Raw genomic sequence first — 25302 nt, forward strand, 5'->3', positions numbered from 1 at the left:
CCTGAGATTGCAATATACATTTAAGTCATTTAGCAGACGCTCTTACCCAGAGCGACTTACAGTAAGTGAGTGCATACATTCTTTTTTATTTTTGTATTTTTCATACTGGCCCCCCGTGGGAATCGAACCCACAACCCTGGCGTTGCAAACGCCATGCTCTACCAACTGAGCTACATCCCTGCTGGCCATTCCCTCCCCTACCCTGGATGACTTGTGCGCCGCCCCATGGGTCTCCCGGTCGCGGCCGGCTATGACAGAGCCTGGATTTGAACCAGGAGCTCTAGTGGCACAGCTAGCACTGCGATGTAGTGCCTTAGACCACTGCGCCACTCGGGAGTAGACCACTAGCCGCTCAAACTTTGATCTAAAGCCATAACATGTACTGTACAAAGTAACCTATAACCTGTAGAAAGTACCGTGTGTAGACCCTACCTTACTATCAGTGCTGAGCCACTGTTGTTTGTTGCCTAATAAATACGACCCTCGTGTACGTCTGGTCTGGTCCATCAGTACATGCAGGACTGTGACAGCGCCTCCTGGTGGTGCAGTCCAGTGGCGATGGAGCGGGCCATGCGTCGGGAGGTCTCCCTCATCCCCCTGGCTGCCTCGATGGCATGGTTCAGAGAGCTGCTCAGAGAGCGCTGGTCAGCAGACAGGGAACGGCCAGCTCCACCTCTCACCTGCTCACGATCCCTGACCCCAGAGACCACACCCCCACTCAGAGACATGTAGATTGGCTGGCGGTGGGATGGAGCTAACTTTATCACGGGGCTGGAGTAGTACCTGCAGGGAACAGGACAGATTCTAACTACACTTACATACTACTCCTCTTACTACATAGGGGGAGAAAGTGGGATGTTAAACAATGCTGATACTTATGTGTGATGACAGATACTTATGTGTGATTCAAATATTCACACTAATAAAACCATTAGAGGATTAATGCAAAATGTAAGCACCTATTTCCTCAAGTCAGGATTTTGGCCAAAAGTGTGCTGCTTACTCGTGTTGTCACCACTTAAGTGGTGAGTTTGTGTCTTAACTCTGAGAGATTTCATTAGGGTTGGCAGCAGATGAAGAGGGGGTTGTAGCAAAATTATTAATTAACCTAATGGCTACTTTTTCATGTCTGGAGAAAAAGAGAGAGAAAGAGAGAGAGAGAGCGAGAGAGAGGGAGGGAGAGAGCAGAGTACTCACAGAACTGGCGGGCACACTGGCACACACTGGACCAGCGGCACACTGCCCAGCATGGGAAGGGGCGGCGCTGCAAAGGACACGCCTCTCACATCTCTGTGGGGGGAGCTCATTGGCTGGGTGCCTCTGTGGGCGGGACCGCTGTCTCTCTCCGTCCTCCGGTCTGCGAATCAGAAATCAGCACAGGCTTGTTGTCAATTAAAATAACAACGCGTTTCAACACAACAGAAAACAGGAAGTGAATCAAATAAAATAAAATTGTATTTGTCATGCTTCGTAAACAACAGGTGTAGACTAACTGTGAAATGTCTTACTTATGGGCCGTCCCAACAATAAAAAAATTAAAAAAGAGAATAACACAAGAAATATGCTGTAGGGATGTAGCTCAGTTGGTAGAGCATGGCGTTTGCAATGCCAGGGTTGTGGGTTCAATTTCCACGGGGGTCCAGTATAAAAAAATTATAATAAATAAAAAATAAAATAATGTTGCACTCAAGTTGCTTTGGATAAGAGTGTCTGCTAAAATGTAAATGTTGAGGTAGATATGTACACATACAGAACCAGTCAAAAGTTTGGACACACATACTCATTCAAGGGATTTTCTTTATTTTTACCATTTCTCTACATTGTAGAATAATAGTGAAGACATCAAATCTATGAAATAACCCATATGGAATCATGTAGTAACCAAAAAAGTGTTAAACAAATCAAAATATATTTTATATTTGAGATTCTTCAAAGTAGCCACCCTTTGCCTTGATGACAGCTTTGCACACTCTTGGCAGTAAAAAATAAAGAAAACCCCTGGAATTAATAGGTGTGTCCAAACTTTTGACTGGTACTGTATGTATGTGTATGTATGTATGTATGTATATATATATATATATATATATATATATATATATATATATATATATATATATATATATGTATGTATGTATGTATGTATGTATGTATGTATGTATATGTATATATATATATATATATATATATATATATATATATATATATATATTTCAGAAAAAATATATATGGGGGAGCGGAAGTGATGCAGACAATTACATTGATGGAAGTTACAATCTATTGGCAATACTAAAGCTGATATACCCCCTAAAAAACCCCAAATATATATATATATATATATATATATATATATATATATATATATATATATGTATATATATATATGTATATTTAGCAGTCTTTTACAGTGCATTCGGAAAGTATTCAGACCCCTTGACTTGATTAAATTGTTTTTTCCCCTCATCAAACTACACACAATACCCTATCATGACAAAGCAAAAATAGGTTATTTTATTTTTTTGCAAATTTATTAAAAATTAAAAAAATTAAATATTACATTTACATAAGTACTCAGATCCTGTACTCAGTACTTTGTTGAAGCACCTTTGGCAGCGATTACAGCCTCAAGTCTTTTTGGGTATGACGCTACAAGCTTGGCACACCTGTATTTGGGGAGTTTCTCCCATTCTTCTCTACAGGTCCTCTCAAGCTCTGTCAGGTTGGATGGGGAACATCGCTGCACAGCTATTTTCAGGTCTCTCCAGAGATGTTCGATCGGGTTCAAGTCCGGGCTCTGGCTGGGTCACTCAAGGACATTCAGAGACTTGTCCCGAAGCCACTCCTGCGTTGTCTTAGCTGTGTGCTTAGGGTCGTTGTCCTGTTGGAAGATGAACCTTCGCCCAAGTCTGAGGTCCTGAGCGCTCAGGAGCAGGTTTTCATCAAAGATCTCTCTGTACTTTGCTCTGTTCATCTTTCCCTAGATCCTGACTAGTCTCCCAGTCCCTGCCGCTGAAAAACATCTCCACAGCATGATGCTGCCACCACCATGCTTCAACGTAGGGATTGTGCCAGGTTTCCTCCAGATGTGACGCTTGGCATTCAGGACAAAGAGTTCAGTCTTGGTTTCATCAGACCAGAGAATCTTGTTTTTCATGGTCTGAGTGTCACGCCCTGACTCTAGGACTCGTATCTGTTGAGTCAGGGTGTGTATTTTCTGTGTCGTGTTGTGCTATGTTTATTGTCTATGGTTAGATCTAGTATGTATAGATCTATGTTGGCCTGTGTGGTTCCCAATCAGAGGCAGCTGTTGCTCGTTGTCTCTGATTGGGGACCATACTTAGGCAGCCTTTTGGCACCTGTTAGTTGTGGGATCTTGTTCCGTGTAAGGTATGTTGTTTGTATGCTACCTTGGACTTCACGTTTCGTTTGTTGTTTTGCTGTGTGTTTAGTCGTTAATAAACATGAATGCATATCACGCTGCGCCTTGGTCCTTCTCGTCCGTAAACGATCGTGACAGAAGATCCCACCAAAATAGGACCAAGCAGCGTGTTCAGGAGCAAACGCCGGGAATTAAACAGGAGGTTACGTTAGTAGATGTCCTCCTCGGTTGGGGGAGAATCACGGAGGAGGAGGCCGTCCGCTACCGGAAGGCGATGAAGGAGGATGCCCAGGTAGGAGAGATGAAACGGCGCCAACAGTGCCGACGACGGAGACCCGAGAGGCAACCCCAAGAAAAAAAATTGGGGGGGGGCACACGGTGTGGACGACGAGGCAGCAGGAGGCAGCGACAGGGCGGATCTGCAGGTTAGGAGAGGAGGCCACCAGGTTAAGGGGGCTATTGGTTCAGAGGGAGCAGGAGTTATTTGGTCAGATTTGCATCGGATGAATCAGGAGGATAGAGCTATGGTCAGATTTGCCAAATGGAGGGAGAGGGAGAGCTGTGTATGCGTCTCTGTGTGTGGAGTAAAGGTGATCTCAAATTTTTTCGCCTCTAGTTGCACAGGTGACATGCTGGTAGAAATTAGGTAAAATAGATTTCAGTTTTCCTGCATTGAAGTCACCGGCCACTAGGAGCACTGCCTCTGGGGTGAGCATTTTCTTATTTGCTTATGGCCTTATACAGCTCGTTGAGTGCGGTCTTAGTGCCAGCATCGGTTTGTGGTGGTAAATAGACAGCTACGAAAAACATAGATGAAAACTCTCTTGGTAAATAGTGTGGTCTACAGCTTATCATGAGGTATTCTAACTCAGGCGAGCAGAACCTTGAGACTTCCTTAATATTAGAGATTGCGCACTAGTTGTTGTTAACAAAGAGACACACACCCCCTCCTCTGAGCTTCCCCGACGCAGCCGTTCTGTCCTGCCGATGCATAGAAAAACCAGCTAGATGTATATTATACATGTCCTTGTTCAGCCACGACTCGGAGAAACATAGGATATTACAGTTGTTGGTTATCAAGTTGATAGGATAGTCTCGAACGGAGCTCATCCAGTTTATTCTCCAGTGATTGCACGTTCGCCAATAGAACGGAGGGTAGAGGCGATTTATCCACTCTCCAACGAAGTCTTGTCAGCAATCCCGCACGTTGGCCTCTATAACGCCGTCTCCTCCTTCTTGGGAATTTGGGCCTGGTCCGCGATAATCAATATGTCTTTCGCCTCCGACTCATTGAAGTAGAAGTCCTCATCCAAATAGTGGTAGCTGTTCAGATGTCCAGAAGCTCTATTCGGTCATAGGAAACGATGGCGGAAACATTATGTACAAAAAAAGGTACGATTAGCGCCCAAAAATACACCGAAGAGCACAATTTCTCAGGAGCCCGTAAAACGGACACCATTCCCTCCGGCGCCATACCGGAGGGAATGACGAGTGTACAGTAGATAGTTATAGGAGTACTTTATGTTAAGGTCTGTGCTCACCGTATTCCCTGCTTGTGTTCCCATATGTCTCAGACCTCCCACACATAGGACAGTGACAAGAATGAAGCCCAGTGTGACCGTGGATAGCCTCAGTGTCACCACCACCCTCTTCTTGTTCTGTCAGTCAGAAGAAAAGACAAGGAAGAATAAAGATTGAGCAGAAAGGAGTGGAGACGACACAGTATTGACTGTCACTGTGACACACAAACCACCATTACACCACAGACTGAGAATGCGTCCTAGATGGCACCCTATTCCCTATGTATTGTACTACTTTTGAGCAAAGCCGTATGCGTAGTACACTATATAGGGAATAGAATGCCATTTGGTACGTAGCCTGAGAGAGAAGCTCTTACGTGTAGAGTGTCCATTGGTGTGTGTCTGTGGAGCACACTGTAGACACACAGGGGCCTGCCTCCCTCTACAGTCAGGTTCATCACCAATATACCCACATCCACCTACAGACATACTGACATGCTGCCCTGCAATCAAAATACAATACAGATTAAAATACTATATTTTACATTCATATCAGCATGTAGCCTAGTGTAGCTCAGTTGATAGAGTATGGCGCTTGCAACGCCAGGATAGTGGGTTTGATTCCCGGGACCACCTGTAGGTAAAATGTATGTACATTCACTTGGGATAAACGCGTCTGCTAATTGGCATATATTATTATATTCAAACAGAAGTCGTTCTTACTGGTGTGGGCTCCTCTGTTCCTGACTGTCTCTGCTCTGCCACGTGATGCAAGGGACTCTGGGATACGTCTGGAGGACCGAGGTCTGGGTGTGAACTGGGCATGCTCCGAATCTGTCGCTGGAGATAAAACAAACAAAATCAATATTTTGCCAGATTACTTATACCTAGGGTACCCAGCAAAAATAGCATTCTAGTGAATGACGAATGTATTGTGAAGTGTATAGTGAAGTGTGTTGTGAAGTGTATAGTTGAAGTGTAATGGGAAGTGTATTGTGAAGTGTATTGAGAAGTGTATTGTATTGTCTACTGTGAAGTATATTGTGAAGTGTATTGTGGAGTGTACTGTATGTATGTATGTAAAGTGCAATGAGTGTCCCAGGCGAGTCCCAAATGGCACCCTATTCCCTATAAAGTGCACTACTTTTGAGCAATGCCCTATAGGGAATAGGGTACCATTTGGAATACAACCCATAACTCACTGATATCCAGTTCAAGTCTTAGAGGCTGTCGAGGTACAGAAGCTGATCTTCTAGGAGTTGACCTCGGAGCCCTCTCCTCCTCCTCCTGCTCGGAGCCCCTCTTCCTCTCTCTACCACCATCCCTCCTTCGCTGAGCAGACCTGGGAGAGGAGAAGCATCCAAAGGAACATTACAAAATCAAAACGGTGAAAGAAAGACAATGGGACCCTATTCCCTATATACAGTACATTTGGAAAGTATTCAGACCCCTTGACTTTTTCCACATTTTGTTACATTACAGCCTTATTCTAAAATTGATTCAATTGTTTTTCCCCTCATCAATCTACACACAATACCCCATCATGACAAAGCAAAAACATTCACATAAGTATTCAGACCCTTTACTCAGTACTTTGTTTGGCAGCGCTTACAGCTTTGAGTCTTCTAGGGTATGACGCTACAAGCTTGGCACACCTGTATTTGGGGGGTTTCTACCATTCTTCTCTGCAGATCCTCTCAAGCTCTGTCAGGTTAGATGGGGAGCGTTGCTGCACAGCTATTTTCAGGTCTCTCCAGAGATGTTGGATCGTGTTCAAGTCCGGGCTCTGGCTGGGACACTCAAGGACATTCAGAGACTTGTCCCGAAGCCACTCCTGCATTTCTTGTCTGTGTGCTTAGGGTCGCTGTCCTGTCGGAAGGTGAACCTTCACCCCAGTCTAAGGTCCTGTGCGCTCTGGAGCAAGGTTTTCATCAAGGATCGCTCTGCCCTTTGCTCTGTTCAACACCTCGATCTTGACTAGTCTCCCAGTCCCTGCCATTGAAAAACATCCCCACAGCTGTCATGTGCCTTTTACTGAGGAGTGGCTTCCGTCTGGCCACTCTACCATAAAGGCCTGATTGGTGGAGTGATGTAGAGATGGTTGTCCTCCTGGAAGGTTCTCCCATCTCCACAGAGGAACTCTGACCATCGGGTTCTTGGTCACCTCCCTGACCAAGGCCCTTCTCCCCTGATTGCTCAGTTTGGCCAGGCGGCCAGCTCTAGGAAGAGTCTTGGTGGTTCCAAACTTCATCCATTTAAGAATGATGGAGGCCACTGTGTTCTTGGGGACCTTCAATGCTGCAGACATTTTTTGGTACCCTTCCCCAGATCTGTGCCTCGACACAATCCTGTCTTGGAGTTCTACGGACAATTCCTTCGACCTCATGGCTTGGTTTTTGCTCTGACATACACTGACAACGTTGGGACCTTATATAGACGGGTGTTTGCCTTTCCAAGTCATGTCCAATCAATTGAATTTACCACAGGTGGAATCTAATCAAGTTGTAGAAACATCTCAAGGATGATCAATGGAAACAGGATGCACCTGAGCTCAATTTCGGGTCTCATAGCAAAGGGTCTGAATACTTATTTAAATAAGATATTTCCATTGTTTGTTTTTTTTCATTTGCAAAAATTTCTGAAAACCTGTTTTCGCTTTGTCATTATGGGGTATTCTGTGTAGATTGATGAGGAAAACATTTAATTTTAAGAATAAGGCTGTAACTTAACAAAATGTGGAAAAAGGGAAGGGGTCTGAATACTTTCCGAATCCACTGCAGTGCACTACTTTTGACCAGTGCCCTAAGAGACAGTAGAAATGGCAATTAATCTGTTTCAACAGCATCACATGTATGATGAAATCTCACTTAAAGTAAAAAAAAATAACAACCTAATGCGAGGTGTTGAGCTGAGAGGGTGTGTGTGGTCATTCTGGGCTGAGGGGGGCGCTCTGACAGGACTGGGAGGGTTGGTCTGTCTCATACTTCCCTCTAGTCGCTCCTTCAGTCTGCTCACCTCCACTTGCAGAGACTGGATGGCTTCACTGGGACACAGATGCGCATGCAAACAAATGATCACACATGATGACAAAACAAAGACAAAGACTCACACAGATACACACACACACACACACACACACACACAGAGGAGAATGAGTACATATAGAAGTGGTGATGCTCTGTCTACCTCACAACTTTGTTTCAACTCGATCAGTAATAGTACTTGTTCCAAATATTGTAGTTAGTAATATTGAAGTAATATCACCACAAGTGTGTTATAGGTGTTAAAACTTACAATTGACCCAGCGAACCAATCGATTTGACATTCCAAACCATACACATTATTTTGCTAAACTCATTCCTATTAATATGTGAGTCAACAAGCAGGGTCCACTCATGCAGTGCCACACCATGCAAGAGTCAACACTGGGTATGTATATACCTCCTGAGTCTCCACATTTACTATCTCCCAAGTCTGTAATGAAATCAAATCATACAGAATGTAAAAATGACTCAGGTTTTCTGGCATTTCACTTGATGTATCAGACTCTACACCAACCAGCCAACACCCTCACCATAAACGGAAATTAAATATCAAACATCTAATAACGTCCTAGATTCTACTGGGAATTGCCAGAGCTGGTATTTGTTGCTGCAGTGAAGAAGCCCTCTTCTCCTCCTAGCCAATACGTTCCAAAGGGACTCATACATCTGGGCTTGTTTGTGCCACTGTCGCCATGGCAGTTGCTGTAGAGAGAGAGAGAGAGAGAGAGACTCACTTGCGATTGGTCAACTGACCAGCGCTCAGGGCTCGAGGGGGATCGCCATGGTGATTGGGTGCAGTGGGGGAGTGGTTTGGCTGGTAGCAGTGCTGGGGATTGGGTGTTCGGGTGGAACGGTCACTCCGTCCCTTGTCCTCTCCTGACACAGTGTGGACTGAGTAGAGATGGATGAGAGATGGAGGAGAGAAGGAGGGTTTTAAAAGAGGGCAGGGGAGAGGTAGATGATGAAATAAACTGGCACTGGTAAAGAAACATAGCCAACCAGCTTGCTGCCTCCCTACTTGCTCTCAGGAGGGTATATGCTTCTGACACAGAGTAGACTATGTAGTTACTAGACTGACAGATATTAGTGCTTCATTACACAATGTTGTTATGCGTTCTTAGCAAGGGTTAGAACCGGTTCAGGGAACAGAACCGAAAACCGGAAAATAACGAAATTATTTGAGTGATCTAAAGTGATCTATACTGTTCTGGAACAGAACCGTCCTTTTAAAAGCATGGAAATCGGTTAACAGCGTTCTTTTAAGTTCCGGCCATTTTTTTCCAGTCCCACAAAAATCCCAACAAAACGCCTATGCAAAGCCCTCACTCTGTCACTAAAAAAAGTATTCCACTTGTGCCTGCCAGCTGGAACTCTTTGCCAGTGGGTTGTGCGTGTGTGGGCTACTGACGATGTTACAAGCATGACTCAGAAATTAGGGAGAGATGTTTAAAAGAATGGATTAACTTTGTCTAAACCATGCTGTTACGGCAAAATACAATTTGCTCTTAACGACTTTCCTATTCAGATTACATCGCTTACTTGCTCCATAGCAAGCTGCTCTATCCACACTGATTGGTGAAGTCATTTAATGTTGAGCTAAATGTAAAATGTTGGTTTAAAAAGGAACAATTTAAACCAGTGCTTTTTTTTTTGGTACGAACCGGTTCAGAACTTTATTTAGCTGGTCGGAACAGTGGAACGGAACGTAAAAATGTATGGTTCTGTTCAGAACGAAACGAAACGATTGGAAAATGATTTCGGTTCCAACCCCTGTTCTCAGTCACTTCATGTAAGAACACATTTTGCAACCTAACATAAATATGACGGTTATAGACAGAACAGCATGGACTCACTATGGTCACTGCCTGGTCCAAACTCACTGGTCCCACTGCCAGCCCAGGGCTGGGGGAACCTGGATGCTGAGGTGCCCCTCCTCGCCCCCCCTCTGGTTCTCCCTGAAGAGCCCCCTACCCTCCTTGGGGTGCTGAGAGGAGAGCCTCCACTGTGCTCCAGCGAGGGGGGTCTCTGAGGTCTGTGTGAGGGGGAGGAGGAGGGGACAGGGGCTGTGTGCTGGGGCTTCCCTGAGTTCTGCTCCTCTGGGAGTGACAGGCTACACAGCCAGGGGGGAGGAAGGGAACACAAAGACAGGAACACACACTGATAAGATTACAAGGGAACCCATAAGCTGTCTGTTTTAGGAACAAAACAGGGAAGGAGTTTGATAGGCAACTAGGGACATTGTGAGGGCACGGTAAAGAACTGTGTGTGTGAGAGTGAGCGTGAGGGATGTGACCTGAGGTTCTGTGAGATTTACAGCATAGTCACTGAGGGTGGAGGGAGAGGGAAGGAGGGGAAGAGTAGCTCACCTCGCTGTGGCCATCTGGTGGAGAAGACTGGGTGCTGCAGGAGTCAAGTGACTGCTCTTGGAGCCCACAAAACCACTGTCAGTCTCTGGTGAGATGATCCCATCCTATTCCACACAGAAGGTTTGAGAGACAAGTTACTTACTAGCTCTGATTTTGCTGATAGGTACTTTATTGAGGAAAAATGTTCTTATTATGACTGTGATATGTGGTTGTCCCATCTAGCTATCTTAAGATGAATGCACTAACTGTAAGTAGCGCTGCAGTGTCTGTTAAATTACTAAAATGTAAAAATGCAAATATTTATTTGTTGGTTGGACATGTTTTGGAAACAAGTTAGATGCAATTACATGGTGTTTTCAGTCATGACTATGTCTTTCACAGCAGACACCAGATAGGTGAATAACCAGGAAAAAATGTAATGGAAGCTTGATACAGTCTCTGAAGTAATTTACCTGAGATGACACTCTCCTGGTCCCAGGCTGCAGTTTGGAGCCCCTCCTCTCCGACGCAGCACTGTCCCCCAGACTGGTCAGACTGCTGCCACGAGACTTCCTGACCTCTGACCTCTTGCTGTCATTGGCCGGTGAACCATGAAATGCAGGGGATTGGCTGAGGTCCTTTGGGGAAGGAGGAACTGATTTGCTGGTCCTTGGTCTCGCCATTGGAATGAATGTAGCGTCCTGCTGACCTAGCATTGGCTGTCTGAAAACACATAATAGAATTTAGAGTATTAAAAAAAATATACAATTAAGGAGCTGGGTAAGAATTTATGATCAGCATTTAGAGGCATTGTTGTCCTGGGTCGTATTCATTAGTGCACAGTCTGCACACCGTAGCAAAACATTTTGCAACGGAAAATGACAACAAGGGCTTCTTATTGGACAAGTTCAGGTAGTAACTCCCTGTTTCAGCCCATTTGCTTCCGTTTGGTACCGTTTGGTTCCTGGTGAATACGACCCTGGTGCAGTGAGTTTAGCCTCACCTCTGAGGGAGACTTGTGTGGCCCTCCTCCCTCCCTGTCCCTGGGTGTGGTCCCTCTCTTGTCCCCCCACCACCTGAATGTGTGGCTTCTTCTCCTGCATCAGGAGAGTCTTGGTCTTCCTCTGTCAGATTCAGGTCTAGCAGTCTGGGCAGCTCCCTGAAACTCTGGTAGCTGGAAGAGACAGAGAGCCTTTGGATGTGGTATTTATAAGCAAACTGATATTGACATTACTACTACATTGATCAATTGCCTGCTTTTGAATACTTCTGTTCTACATATACAGACTAGACTTATTTAAAAGGATAGTTCACCCAAATTACATATTTCCTTACTCTGTAAGTGGTCTATGGACAAGGTAAGACAGCAATCCATGCTTTGGTTTTGTTTACCTGGCCACTGTCTCCAAATGCACATTTCTTTAAATTTTTGTCCAAAAACCAATGCAAGTCTATATCCCTCCTCTATATCCCTCATGTCCAAATCCCAAAGTGTCTAAAATTGATGGAGACTTACTGGTTCATCAGCATGCTGAAGTCTCTCTCTACACGTTTGTGTTTGTGACCTAAAGGACGGAGGAGAAGGGACGGCAATACTTCCTCCTCTCCCAATCCTCCCTCCTCTCCCTCGCTCTCTCCGCTAGCCGAGCTAACCTCCACCTTCATCACCTCCCCAGACTCCCCAGGCAGAGGTAACACTGGGCTCTGGAGAGAGAGAGATAGTGAAAGAAAGAGAGCGATAGTGAGAGAGAGAAAAAGAAAGAAAGAGCAAGCAAGAGAGAGGTTAACACTCTTCGAAATGCAGACCTCCATTCTGTGAGATAGTATAGTATAGAATAGTGAATAATCTAATGTAGTTTCTTCAGTAGCTGTGTTGTCATGGTACCTCAGGGAGTGGCATGGGCTCGCTGCTCCCTGCTGGCATGGAGTAAGGGGTGGGGTGAGGCCGTGGAGTGGGAGGGGCCTCTGAGGTGGGTAGGTCCTGTTCAGTCTGCTCCACCTTCTCCTTGAGCTCCTCCACACGCATCCCACACTGGAATATACGGCCCTCCAACTCCCTATCACACACACACACACACACACACACACACACACACACACACACACACACACACACACACACACACACACACACACACACACACACACACACACACACACACACACACACACACACACAGAGAGACAAAACATACACACAACACACACTTGAATCTTTTCTCATGCCCACCATATCAAACAGTTTACACAGCATGTTCTAATAAACACTTTCTATAACAGTTTAAACACATTATTGTAGATAATCCTGCAGTGTGGTCTCACCTGCCCAGGTCAAAGGGGCCCAGCTCAGCCCCTCTCTGCAGTAGGACTCTGTGTTCATCTCGTGCTGCTAGATAACCTCTTTCCAGAGAATCCTGCCCCTGGAGAAGCTGGGACAAACCCTACGGGGACACATCATCGCATCATTACTAATACAAAATACAAAATGGTGGCTAGTTAGCATTGGGAGATGCTCCTCTATTTCCAAGACTCATGGTGGATAAATATCAGAACAATACCTTCATCTGCTCAAACGGTTTGAGTTTCCCTCTCCTCAGGTGCTCTTCAAATGTCTGCACCTGGTAGAGGAACCTGTCAGCCTGCTTTGAGAGAGCCCTGGTCAGCCTCTCTCCATCTCCAGGGCCCAGGCTTCTGGAGGAAGAGGAGGCCGCTGAGGAGGGACAGACAGGGGAGACTCCACAAGGTCCTGTAGTGTGGAGAGAAAATAGGTTTGCACTAAAGGACAATTGAAATGTGTGAAGAATTGTTGAATGATTTATTTATTAGGATCTCCATTAGCTGTTGCTCATGCAGCAGCTACTCTTCATGGGGTCCACACATGAGAGGCATAATCAACTGTCAATGGAGTGTAAGATCATATTTTAAAAAAGCAATGGCTGTGTCACCAATGTTAGCCTATTACCCATTGGGCTCTGTTCAAAAGTAGTACACTATAAAGGGATTAGGGTGCTATTTGGGATGCAGTAAATCATTCAAAGATGGCTGTAAGTACCTTGGTGGGCAGCCTGTCCATTCAGGTGAATGGAGCCTGAGCTGAGCTCTGCCCTCTGAGCTTGGGAAAAGGTTAAGGTCATGACTTTTGAACCTTTATGGAGCACACCTGATTGGACAGCGTGACTGGGATTGGGAGGGTCAGAGTAGAGGCCCACCTGGAGAGAGAGACAACACCACAGAGAGAAACAGGTGTCAACTCGATGAGATTTATGTCACCTAAACATAAATTAGGTAAACGATAGCCTAAATTAGTTTGAGTCATAAACTGTAGGGACAGAGGCAGTTATTTAAATACCAGTGTTATACTAAAGACCTTGATAGTTATGCTACTTGGAGGAGATATGCTTTTCAATATAGAAAAGTCTGAAGTCTATGGGCTGGCTCTAGCCTCTGTATATCTATTTGTGTACATGTGTATCCATCACATCCTCCATTTTGTGGAGAGGTTTTATCACAACCCCTCTCAGCCTCAGTCTCAGGATGATAAAACTGTGATTGGACAGAGTGGGTGTGTTAGTGATGGCTGGCTGTGGCTGAAGCTAACTGCCCCTCCTTGATAAGCCCTTGAAACAGTAAATCACAGTGACCTCTTCTTGACCTCCCAGAGTGTCTGAGTAGCACCATCTCAACAAACACACCTGTCATGACTACCCAGTGCCCATGAACATAATGTAGAATAGGCTAACTGCCAGAAACAGCCATTTAATCATTTTCATACGTCAAAATAATTCTAAAGACAAGAACATACTCTTAATTGATCAGGGAACCATACAAGCACATATTGGGCTGTGTTTGATAAAGGATTAGGATTTAATTGTCCCTCCCTGCATATCTACACTATTATGTCTCCAGAAGGAGGAGTAGAGAGACAGATGGCTGTGTGTTTGTGTGGGTAAAGAGAGGAGTAGGAGGGATGGGGCTAAGCTGATATTAAATAGTATAAAGAGTAGAGCGTTGTACAGCTGGAGAAGGAATATGAGACAGATAGAAGGAAGGAATACTCCTTCTAGATCCACATTCGATGCCATGTGTGCGAGCCTTAGCTTCCACTTCAAATCATTGACTAGGCTATAACCAACAATAATGAGGCAAGATCCTGTGAATGTCCAAGACTATGAAAACAAACGGTCACTACAATGTCCATCTGGAGAGGACTCCCCTACAGGGCTCTGACATCAATTACGTCATTTCCTGTTTTCCTTGACTGCGTCATGAGGGCAAAATCAATACATGCGATTGTTCTAATGTGAACCGCAGACTGTATCCCACACGACAGGATGGGTCTAGTTAGTGTGTGTCTAGTATTGGGGTCAGAGAGCAATTAAGACCTACCAACCCAATCGCGAAAGCTAAGTGGTGTTGTTAACCCTCTAACCAAATAGTAAACTGTAATACACAAGCAGCATTTAAAGAAGTTCTAGTAATAATGTAATAATGTAATAATGTAATAATGCAGTGTACTATAATTTTTATCTTATTCTATAGCTTTTTGAGCTACATGAGAAACCAACTTTCCTTGGGTTCTACAACCACTACAAACTCTGTTTGCTACTGTCTTTTTACAACTCCCTTTCCATAACATACTTTGAGAGTGTAATTCTTTCATTTGACCCACAATACCAATGTGGCTCTTCAGAGGTGTTGAGAATAGTCCAACAACAACAGAGGCTGGTGTTTTTCTTCAGAAGATAGTGTATTGTACATGCAGGGCGCCCTCTGAAACAAGTTTTGTCCCAAATGGCATCCTATATCCTTAGTGCACTACTTTTGACCAGAGCCCTAAATGGGAATAGGGTGCCATTTAGGATGCTTGAACAGGCTATAATCATACAGTCCACTGGAGTGGCTCTCCCCATCTGCTTTGTGTTGTCTTTCATGTGGCCTGCATTCAGATGCAGAGCAGAGAGAAAAATATTTGGCATGGGCCCTCAGATCCTCAAAAAGTTCTACAGCTGCACCATTGAGAGCATTTTTACTGGCTGCATCACCGCTTGGTATGGCAACTGCTTGGCATCCAACCACAAGGCGCTACAGAGGGTCGTGCGTATGGCCCAGTACATCACCCTTTTTGCACAAACATTTTTATTACTCATCACATAAACTGCTGCTACTGTTTATTATCTATTCTGTTGCCTAGTCACTTTATTCCTAGTTATATGTACATATCACCTCAATTACCTCGTACCCCTGCACATCAACTCGGTACTGGTACTCCGTGTATATAGCCAATTTATCATTATTCATGGCGTATTTATTATTACTTTTATTATTACGTGTTTTACTTTTGTATTATCTCTCTATTTTCTTTCTCTGTGCATTGTTGGGAAGGACCTGTAAGTAAGCATTTCACTGTTAGTCTACACCAGTAGTTTACGAAGCATGTGACAAATAACATTTGATTTAATTTGAGGACTAAATATAACCCCTCTGTCTGCCAGACACAACATCCACCACAGAGGAGATGGAGGGAGTGTTCAGTGAATGGAGATTTTGATCTCAAGCTTAGCATTGGTCAGGGGCTGTATGTATCAAGCGTATAGGTTATAGGTTAAGAACTTTTGTGAAAGAGCACAGTTTGAAAGATATGGCATATAGAAGCAAACCGGATGGACATCATGAAAATGATCGGAGAGGTTGAGGGTAGAGGAAGTTCAGGAGTAAAAACAAACAAAACATAATTATTTTAAAATTGACTGTGTCCATAAAATGTATATAGTATGTACAAGCTGGAAGTAGAGGCCTAAGCGTTGTTGTTCACTAGTTTACTCCAATTAGGGGAAGGGTGGTGGGGTTGGAAAGTAATAAAGGAAAACATGTATTTTTAAAGGATATGTATATATATGTATGTGTATATGTATGTATTTATATGTGTATGTATGTATGTATGTACAGTGCCTTGCAAAAGTATTAATCCCTCTTGGCGTTTTTCCTATTTTGTTGATTTACAACCTGTAATTTAAATTGATTTTTATTTGGATTTCATGTAATGGACATACACAAAATAGTCCAAATTGGTGAAGTGAAATTAAAAAAATTACTTGATTCAAAAAATTCTAAAAAGTCACATAATTAGTTAAATAAAGTCCACCTGTGTGTCACATGATCTGTCACATGATCTCAGTATATATACACCTGTTCTGAAAGGCCCCAGAGTCTGCAACACCACTAAGCAAGGGGCATTACCAAGCAAGCGGCACCATGAAGTCCAAGGAGCTCTCCAAACAGGTCAGGAACAAAGTTGTGGAGAAGTACAGATCAGGGTTGGGTTCTAAAAAATATCCGAAACTTTGAACACCCCACGGAGCACCATTAAATCCATTATAAAAAAATTGAAAGAATATGGCACCACAACAAACCTGCCAAGGGAGGGCCGCCCACCAAAACTCATGGACCAGGCAAGGAGGGCATTAATCAGAAAGGCAACAAAGAGACCAAAGATAACATTTTACATTTTTTTTTGTCATTTAGCAGACGCTCTTATCCAGAGCGACTTACAGTTAGTGAATGCATACGTTATTTTATTTTTTTCATACTGGCCCCCCGTGGGAAACGAACCCACATCCCTGCCGGCCAAACCCTCCCCTACCTTGGACGACGCTGGACCAATTGTGCGCCACCCATGGGTCTCCCGGTTGCGGCCGGCTGCGAAAGAGCATGGACTAGAACCAGGATCTCTAGTGGCACAGCTAGCACTGCGATGCAGTGCCTTAGACCACTGCGCCACTCGGGGGAGATAACCCTGAAGGAGCTGCAAAGCTCCACAGCGGAGATTGGAGTATCTGTCCATAGGATCACTTTAAGCCATACACTCCACAGAGCTGGGCTTTACGGAAGAGTGGCCAGAAAAAAGCCATTGCTTAAAGAAAAAAATAAGCAAACACGTTTGGTGTTCACCAAAAGCCTTGTGGGATACTCCCCAAACATATAGAAGAAGGTACTCTGGTCAGATGAGACTAAAATTGAGCAATTTGGCCATCAAGGAAAACGCTATGTCTGGTGCAAACACAACACCTCTCATCACCCGAGAACACCATCCCCACAGTGAAGCATGGTGGTGGCAGCATCATGCTGTGGGGATGTTTTTCATCGGCAGGGACTGGGAAACTGGTCAGAATTGAAAGAATGATGGATGGCGCTAAATACTGGGAAATTCTTGAGGGAGACCTGTTTCAGTCTTCCAGAGATTTGAGAATGGGACGGAGGTTCACCTTCCAGCAGGACAATGACCCTAAGCATACTGCTAAAGCAAAACTCAAGTGGTTTAAGGAGAAACATTTAAATGTCTTGGAATGGCCTAGTCAAAGCCCAGACCTCAATCCAATTGAGAATCTGTGGTATGACTTACAGATTGCTGTACACCAGCGGAACCCATCCAACTTGAAGGAGCTGGAGCAGTTTTGCCTTGAAGAATGGGCAAAAATCCCAGTGGCTAGATGTGCCAAGATTATAGAGACATACCCCAAGAGACTTGCAGCTGTAATTGCTGCAAAAGGTGGCTCTACAAAGTATTGACTTTGGGGGGGTTATGCACGCTCAAGTTTTCTGTTTTTTTGTCTTATTTCTTGTTGTTTGTTTCACATCTTCAAAGTGGTAGGCATGTTGTGTAAATCAAATGATACAACCCCCCCCAAAATCAATTTTAATTCCAGGTTGTTAGGCAACAAAATAGGGAAAATGCCAAGGGGGTGAATACTTTCGCAAGCCACTGTATGTATGTGTCGGAAGTCGGAAGTTTACATACACCTTAGCCAAATACATTTAAACTCAGTTTTTCACAATTCCTGACATTTAATCCTAGTAAAAATTCCCTGTTTTAGGATCACCACTTTATTTTAAGAATGTGAAATGTCAGAATAATAGTAGAGATAATTATTTATTTCAGCTTTTAGTACTTTCATTACATTCCCAGTGGGTCAGAAGTTTACATACACTCAATTAGTATTTGGTAGCATTGCTTTTAAATTGTTTAACTTGGGTCAAACGTTTCAGGTAGCCTTCCACAAGCTTCCCACAATAAGTTGGGTGAATTTTGGCCCATTCCTCCTGACAGAGCTGGTGTAACGGAGTCAGGTTTGTAGGCCTCCTTGCTCGCACACGCTTTTTCAGTTCTGCCCACAAATGTTCTATAGGATTGAGGTCAGGGCTTTGTGATGGCCACTCCAATACCTTGACTTTGTTGTCCTTAAGCCATTTTGCCACAACTTTGGAAGTATGCTTGGGGTCATTGTCCATTTGGAAGACCCATTTGCGACCAAGCTTTAACTTCCTGACTGAGGTCTTGAGATGTTGCTTCAATATATCCACATAATTTTCCTTACTCATGATGCCATCTATTTTGTGAAGTGCACCAGTCCCTCCTGCAGCAAAGCACCCCCACAGCATGATGCTGCCACCCCCGTGCTTCATGGATGGAATGGTGTTCTTCGGCTTGCAAGCAACCCCCTTTTTCCTCCAAACATAACGATGGTCATTATGGCCAAACAGTTCTATTTTTGTTTCATCAGACCAGAGGACATTTCTCAAAAAAGTACGATCTTTGTCCCCATGTGCAGTTGAAAACCGTAGTCTGGCTTTTTAATGGCGGTTTTGGAGCAGTGGCTTCTTCCTTGCTGAGCGGCCTTTCAGGTTATGTCGATATAGGACTCGTTTTACTGTAGATACTTTTGTACCTGTTTCCTCCAGCATCTTCACAAGGTCCTTTGCTGTTGTTCTGGGATTGATTTGCACTTTTCGCACCAAAGTACGTTCATCTCTAGGAGACAGAACGCGTCTCTTTCCAGAGTGGTATGACGGCTACGTGGTCCCATGGTGTTTATACTTGCGTACTATTGTTTGTACAGATGAACGTGGTACCTTCAGGCATTTGGAAATTGCTCCCAAGGAAGAACCAGACTTGTGGAGGTCTACAATTTTTTTTCTGAGGTCTTGGCTGATTTATTTTGATTTTCCCATGATGTCAAGCAAAGAGGCACTGAGTTTGAAGGTAGGCCTCCAATTGACTCAAATGATGTAAATTAGCCTATCAGAAGCTTCTAAAGCCATGATATCATTTTCTGGAATTTTCCAAGCTGTTTAAAGGCAGAGACAACTTAGTGTATGTAAACTTCTGACCCACTGGAATTGTGATACAGTGAATTATAAGTGAAATAATCTGTCTGTAAACAATTGTTGGAAAGTTACTTGTGTCATGCATATATATATATTTGCGCAAAAAATATATGGGGTATTGGAAGTGATGCAGACAATTACATTGTCTGCATCACTTCCAATACCCCATATACACACACACACACACACACACACACACACACACACACACACACACACACACACACACACACACACACACACACACACACACACACACACACACTTATGTAGACTACCTTGGCTTCCAGACGCATCTGATCAATAGTGTTCTCTGCCTCAGCATACTTGGTTAGCAGCCTGCTGTAGTCCTCCTAGAGAAAATAGGAAAGAGAGAGGGGGAGGGAGGGAGAGAGGAGAAAAGTCAAGGCTGTGAGCTGGATAGGAAGTAGAGAAGCACTACTCAGAGCTAGTCAATTGGAGCATCATTCAGTGAATTGGTGTCAGTGTGTGGGAGACTTGGAAAGTTGTTTAGCCTTTGAGTTTGAGTATGTCAGAATACTAAGGAATCAGAGTTAGTCTGAGTATGTCAGAATGCTAAGGAATCAGAGTTAGTCTAAGTATGTCAGAATGCTAAGGAATCAGAGTTAGTCTGAGTATGTCAGAATGCTAAGGAATCAGAGTCTGAGTATGTCAGAATGCTAAGGAATCAGAGTTAGTCTGAGTATGTCAGGATGCTAAGGAATCAGAGTTAGTCTATATGTCAGAATGCTAAGGAATCAGAGTTAGTCTGAGTATGTCAGGATGCTAAGGAATCAGAGTTAGTCTGTATGTCAGAATGCTAAGGAATCAGAGTTAGTCTGAGTATGTCAAGATGCTATGGAATCAGAGTTAGTCTGAGTATGTCAGAATGCTAAGGAATCAGAGTTAGTCTGAGTATGTCAAAATGCTAAGGAATCAGAGTTAGTCTGAGTATGTCAGGATGCTAAGGAATCAGAGTTAGTCTCAGTCCCTACACCCAAACGAGGGCATTGCGTTCATCCACCTCTGGCTTGCTGGCCCCCCTACCTCTGCGGAAGCACAGTTCCCGCTCAGCCCAGTCAAAACTGTTCGCTGCTCTGGCACCCCAATGGTGGAACAAGCTCCCTCACGACGCCAGGACGGCGGAGTCACTCACCACCTTCTGGAGACACTTGAAACCCCACCTCTTTAAGGAATACCTGGGATAGGATAAAGTAATCCTTCTACCCCCCCCCCCCCCCCCCAAAAAAAATAAAAAAATAAACATATTGTAAAGTGGTTATCCCACTGGCTATAAGGTGAATGCACCAATTTGTAAGTCGCTCTGGATAAGAGCGTCTGCTAAATGACGTAAATGTAGATGTAAATGTATGTCAGAATGCTAAGGAATCAGAGTTAGTCTGAGTATGTCAGGATGCTAAGGAATCAGAGTTAGTCTGAGTATGTCAGGATGCTAAGGAATCAGAGTTAGTCTGTATGTCAGGATGCTAAGGAATCAGAGTTAGTCTGAGTATGTCAGGATGCTAAGGAATCAGAGTTAGTCTGAGTATGTCAGGATGCTAAGGAATCAGAGTTAGTCTGTATGTCAGAATGCTAAGGAATCAGAGTTAGTCTGTATGTCAGAATGCTAAGGAATCAGAGTTAGTCTGAGTATGTCAGGATGCTAAGGAATCAGAGAGTCTGAGTATGTCAGGATGCTAAGGAATCAGAGTTAGTCTATATGTCAGAATGCTAAGGAATCAGAGTTAGTCTGAGTATGTCAGGATGCTAAGGAATCAGAGTTAGTCTGTATGTCAGAATGCTAAGGAATCAGAGTTAGTCTGAGTATGTCAAGATGCTATGGAATCAGAGTTAGTCTGAGTATGTCAGAATGCTAAGGAATCAGAGTTAGTCTGAGTATGTCAAAATGCTAAGGAATCAGAGTTAGTCTGAGTATGTCAGGATGCTAAGGAATCAGAGTTAGTCTCAGTCCCTACACCCAAACGAGGGCATTGCGTTCATCCACCTCTGGCTTGCTGGCCCCCCTACCTCTGCGGAAGCACAGTTCCCGCTCAGCCCAGTCAAAACTGTTCGCTGCTCTGGCACCCCAATGGTGGAACAAGCTCCCTCACGACGCCAGGACGGCGGAGTCACTCACCACCTTCTGGAGACACTTGAAACCCCACCTCTTTAAGGAATACCTGGGATAGGATAAAGTAATCCTTCTACCCCCCCCCCCCCCCCAAAAAAATAAAAAAATAAACATATTGTAAAGTGGTTATCCCACTGGCTATAAGGTGAATGCACCAATTTGTAAGTCGCTCTGGATAAGAGCGTCTGCTAAATGACGTAAATGTAGATGTAAATGTATGTCAGAATGCTAAGGAATCAGAGTTAGTCTGAGTATGTCAGGATGCTAAGGAATCAGAGTTAGTCTGAGTATGTCAGGATGCTAAGGAATCAGAGTTAGTCTGTATGTCAGGATGCTAAGGAATCAGAGTTAGTCTGAGTATGTCAGGATGCTAAGGAATCAGAGTTAGTCTGAGTATGTCAGGATGCTAAGGAATCAGAGTTAGTCTGTATGTCAGAATGCTAAGGAATCAGAGTTAGTCTGTATGTCAGAATGCTAAGGAATCAGAGTTAGTCTGAGTATGTCAGGATGCTAAGGAATCAGAGAGTCTGAGTATGTCAGAATGCTAAGGAATCAGAGTTAGTCTGAGTATGTATGTCAGAATGCTAAGGAATCAGAGTTAGTCTGAGTATGTATGTCAGAATGCTAAGGAATCAGAGTTAGTCTGAGCGTGTGCCTGCGGTGTAGTCCTACTCTCTGTGTATGTACCTGCAGCTGCTGTACCAGAGTGCTGGCCTGTTGTGGGCATCTGAAGTCCTCTGGCACCGTGGAGTTTAGGGGCCTGTGGGGCCCGTTGGGGGGCGAGGGGGGAGGGGGTCCGTCTGTACTGCTCAGCAGCACCTCTCTCACTATGTCAGCAGGAGACTTGAACACCAGGGGGGGCTCCACTGACAGAGACCTCTTTCTGGGGGAGCCTTTGCTCTTGGGGGGTGTGTAGCCGCTCTTGGGGAAGCGAACCCTGGGCTCTACCTTGGAGAAGTCTGGAGTGGGGTAGGTCAGTGGCCCTCTCCGACCCTCGTCCATGTCAGGGTCATGGCTCCTGGGTTGGGGTTTGGGGGGACTCTCCCTGTGGGTCCGGAGGCTCCTGTCCTGGGTGCTGCTGTGAGAAGGGAACTGTGAGGGTGCATGCCAACCTTTCTGAGGGGAATGAGCCATGGCTCGTGGAGTGTCAGGTGAGCGCTGTTTCATCTTCCTTGGAGAGCGAGAGGCGTGTTGCCGATGGTTAACGCCTGACTCATCTTGTAGGCTCTCTTCACCCCCCTCGTTTCTCTCTCTGAGTCGGTAAGATATCCCATGCTCAGGAAAGATGGCTGCTGGGTAAGGAAAGGTCCTAGGCTTGAGATCCTCCCCCCCTGACTCAGGCTGCCAATGAGGCCTGGGGGCGTGGCTCATCCGGCTGCTGCGGGATTCCGGAAGGCTCTCTGTAAAGGTGGGTTCCTCCAGGAACGTCTCGGCTTCAACCCCGGGAGCATCAGCCAACTCCTCGGAGGAGAAGTGGAGGAGGTGAGGAATGGTACAACCTCTGGGAGGGGAGGAAGGATACTTGGGGGATGGACTGAGCAGGTCAGGAGGGAAAAGGGAGGAGAGGTTTCCAGACACACTCTCTACCAACCGTGTCCCCCCTCTGTTGTCACTCTCTGAGAATTCACTAGTCTCTTCTATTTGTAGGTCGGCGCTGTAACTTCTTATGGCACTTACCTTTCTCTCTTCTCCTCTGACACTATGGCCCTGATCCCAGCAAGACCCAGCCCCAGCTATGACAGGACATGACATCATGTCAGTGTGTGCATGGGGCTCGCTGTCCTCCTCCTCCTCCTCCTCCTCCTCCTCCTCCTCCTCTACCTTCCTTTCATCCTCTGTCATGTCCAGCTGTCTGTCTCTCTCTGGGAGATGCTCCATCCGCTGCCTGTGGACCACCCAGCTCTGCTTCTCTTCATCCTTCTGCTGCTGCTCCTCATCCTCACTCCAGATCTCCACACTGTCCTTGGCCTCCAGGACATCTAGCAGAGAAAGAGAAGGGCATGGGAGAAAGAGTCACTTCAGATTTGTCTTTATACACTCACCTAGGTCAAATATCAAGATAAATGTAGCAGTTTTCCCTTGCAATTGTCACCCTTGCTTGCAGATCTTAGGGGACTTAGGCCTGAGGCTTTGATGCTTTTGGCTTTGTTGAAATGTGTTATTATTTGACTAAAGAAGTGATGACAATGTTTCTAGTGACTCACTGAGTGACAGGGTGTGAGTGTCTTCTCCAGGTGGCTCAGACTGGGACAGAGGCTCTGAGTCCTGCAGCTCACTCAGGTTATAACTCAGCTCCTCCAGAGGGTCTACCTGTTCCAACCCCTGGTCCAGCCCCATCCCACCTGCCCTACTGGGGGACAGGAACCCCTCCCTGGGTCCCTCTTGGTCCAAAGCTCCAGAGTACCAGGGTGGATCATCCTCTCCACGCTCCACTCCCTCCTCCTCTCCACCCTCCTCTCCCTCCTCCTCCTCTTCTCCCAGACCCACATTCTCCAAGGCCTTGTCCAGTCCTATGATCCCGTTCTCATCCATCTGGCTGTGGAAGTCCTCTTCTTCCTCCTCTTTCCTGTCCCCACCTTCCTCCTCATCCTCATCCCCCCAGTCCGCATCTGTGCCTATGGAGCTGGAGGGAGAAGGGTGTTGAGGAGCAGGGGTCCAGAACAGAAACCCTGCCCTGGTGCTGCGCCCTCTGGTCTCCATCCTCTCTCTCTGGTTCTCTCTCTCAGGTCTGACCTCTGACCTCTAACTAGGTGTGGTGACATCCAGCATCCTGATTGGCTGCTCTGGTGCTCCTCTGAAGCCCACCTCCCACAGCCATGGCTCAGAATCTAGCCTACGGGACCTGGCTGTAGGTCTATGTCATTCTTATGGAAAGCTTTGTCATGGGGGCACTGGATACCCTGAAACCAAATGCAGTAACATTACAGGATTAGTGAGAAAAGCCTAACTCACTTTGCCCAGTTTTTGGTACAACAAATTTCAAATGCAAGCACACACATATTCACAGGTTGCATTACAAATGGAGCCCTTTCCCCTACATTGGGCACTACTTTTGACCAAGGACCTTAGGGAATAGGGTGCCATTTGCGTACGCACCAACATCTGGGGAAAGTCGAATGCAGCACTATACAACCGCATCCCTACTTCTCTGAGGACAGATGTGACTTCACCACACTGAAAACTGCAGGCCATCTTTAAGGCAGTCATTCAATCATTTGATGCAGAACACAGAACACAGAGCTAATTAACTGTGATTAAAGAGCAAGGAAATGAACAGTCTGTCTTCATCCTCATACACAGCTGCTCCCTATTGTTAACATGGAAGCATCTTAATAAACAGATAATCATTTGTCACTCCTTCAGTATGGACTATCTTTCATTTTCATAATGTTTATGTAGAAGGCATTTTTCTCTCTCTGTCTCTTTAAAAAAAATATTTTTGGTAATTTTTGCTTTATTCAGAGATAGACTATAATATGGGGAGACATTAGAGAGAGACAAAGGGTGCGACAGGGATCGAACCCCGGTCTCGGGACTTTGTACATGTGTCTAGACCACCAGACCAGACCATGTGGCCTGCACAAAAGAAGGGCTTTCATACAGGAGAGGGGAAGAGGGATATTCATTCCTAAAGGTACTCTTAGAAGAAATAAACATCCATGTTTCAGTTTCAGTTAAACTATGCATATTATGAAGATCAATTGGCTTATCAAATTTAATTGCT

At 45.0% G+C, this 25302-nt stretch overlaps 1 protein-coding gene across 1 annotated transcript; it reads right to left on the reverse strand.

Annotated features, from left to right (window-relative positions):
- LOC311127476 (microtubule organization protein AKNA-like) lies at positions 1-24400 on the reverse strand. The gene is made up of 21 exons (XM_084159309.1): positions 24039-24400; positions 23783-23996; positions 22266-23557; positions 19726-19800; positions 13338-13494; positions 12844-13031; positions 12608-12726; positions 12171-12342; positions 11802-11989; positions 11289-11459; positions 10759-11008; positions 10307-10410; positions 9794-10050; positions 8675-8831; positions 7787-7939; positions 6099-6238; positions 5620-5736; positions 5274-5399; positions 4918-5034; positions 1198-1357; positions 1-783 (listed from the first exon to the last, which is right to left on the reverse strand). Exons 1-21 carry the CDS (start codon positions 24276-24278, stop codon positions 507-509), a joined length of 4674 nt encoding a protein of 1557 aa, XP_084015435.1. The 5' UTR covers positions 24279-24400; the 3' UTR covers positions 1-506.
- Positions 24401-25302: the final 902 nt, after the last annotated feature.

Source organism: Coregonus lavaretus (genome assembly GCF_964263955.1).
Source record: "Coregonus lavaretus genome assembly, chromosome: 4".
Lineage (NCBI taxonomy): Eukaryota > Metazoa > Chordata > Actinopteri > Salmoniformes > Salmonidae > Coregonus > Coregonus lavaretus.

Coding starts and splice junctions, on each gene's coding strand:
- LOC311127476 (XM_084159309.1), bottom strand. CDS start 24,278: ATGGAGACCAGAGGGCGCAGCACCAGGGCAGGGTTTCTGTTCTGGACC. Junction 5,035..5,273: donor CACCAATGGACACTCTACAC/GTAAGAGCTTCT, acceptor TCTGACTGACAG/AACAAGAAGAGGGTGGTGGT. Junction 784..1,197: donor CCAGTGTGCCCGCCAGTTCT/GTGAGTACTCTG, acceptor TGTTCCCTGCAG/GTACTACTCCAGCCCCGTGA.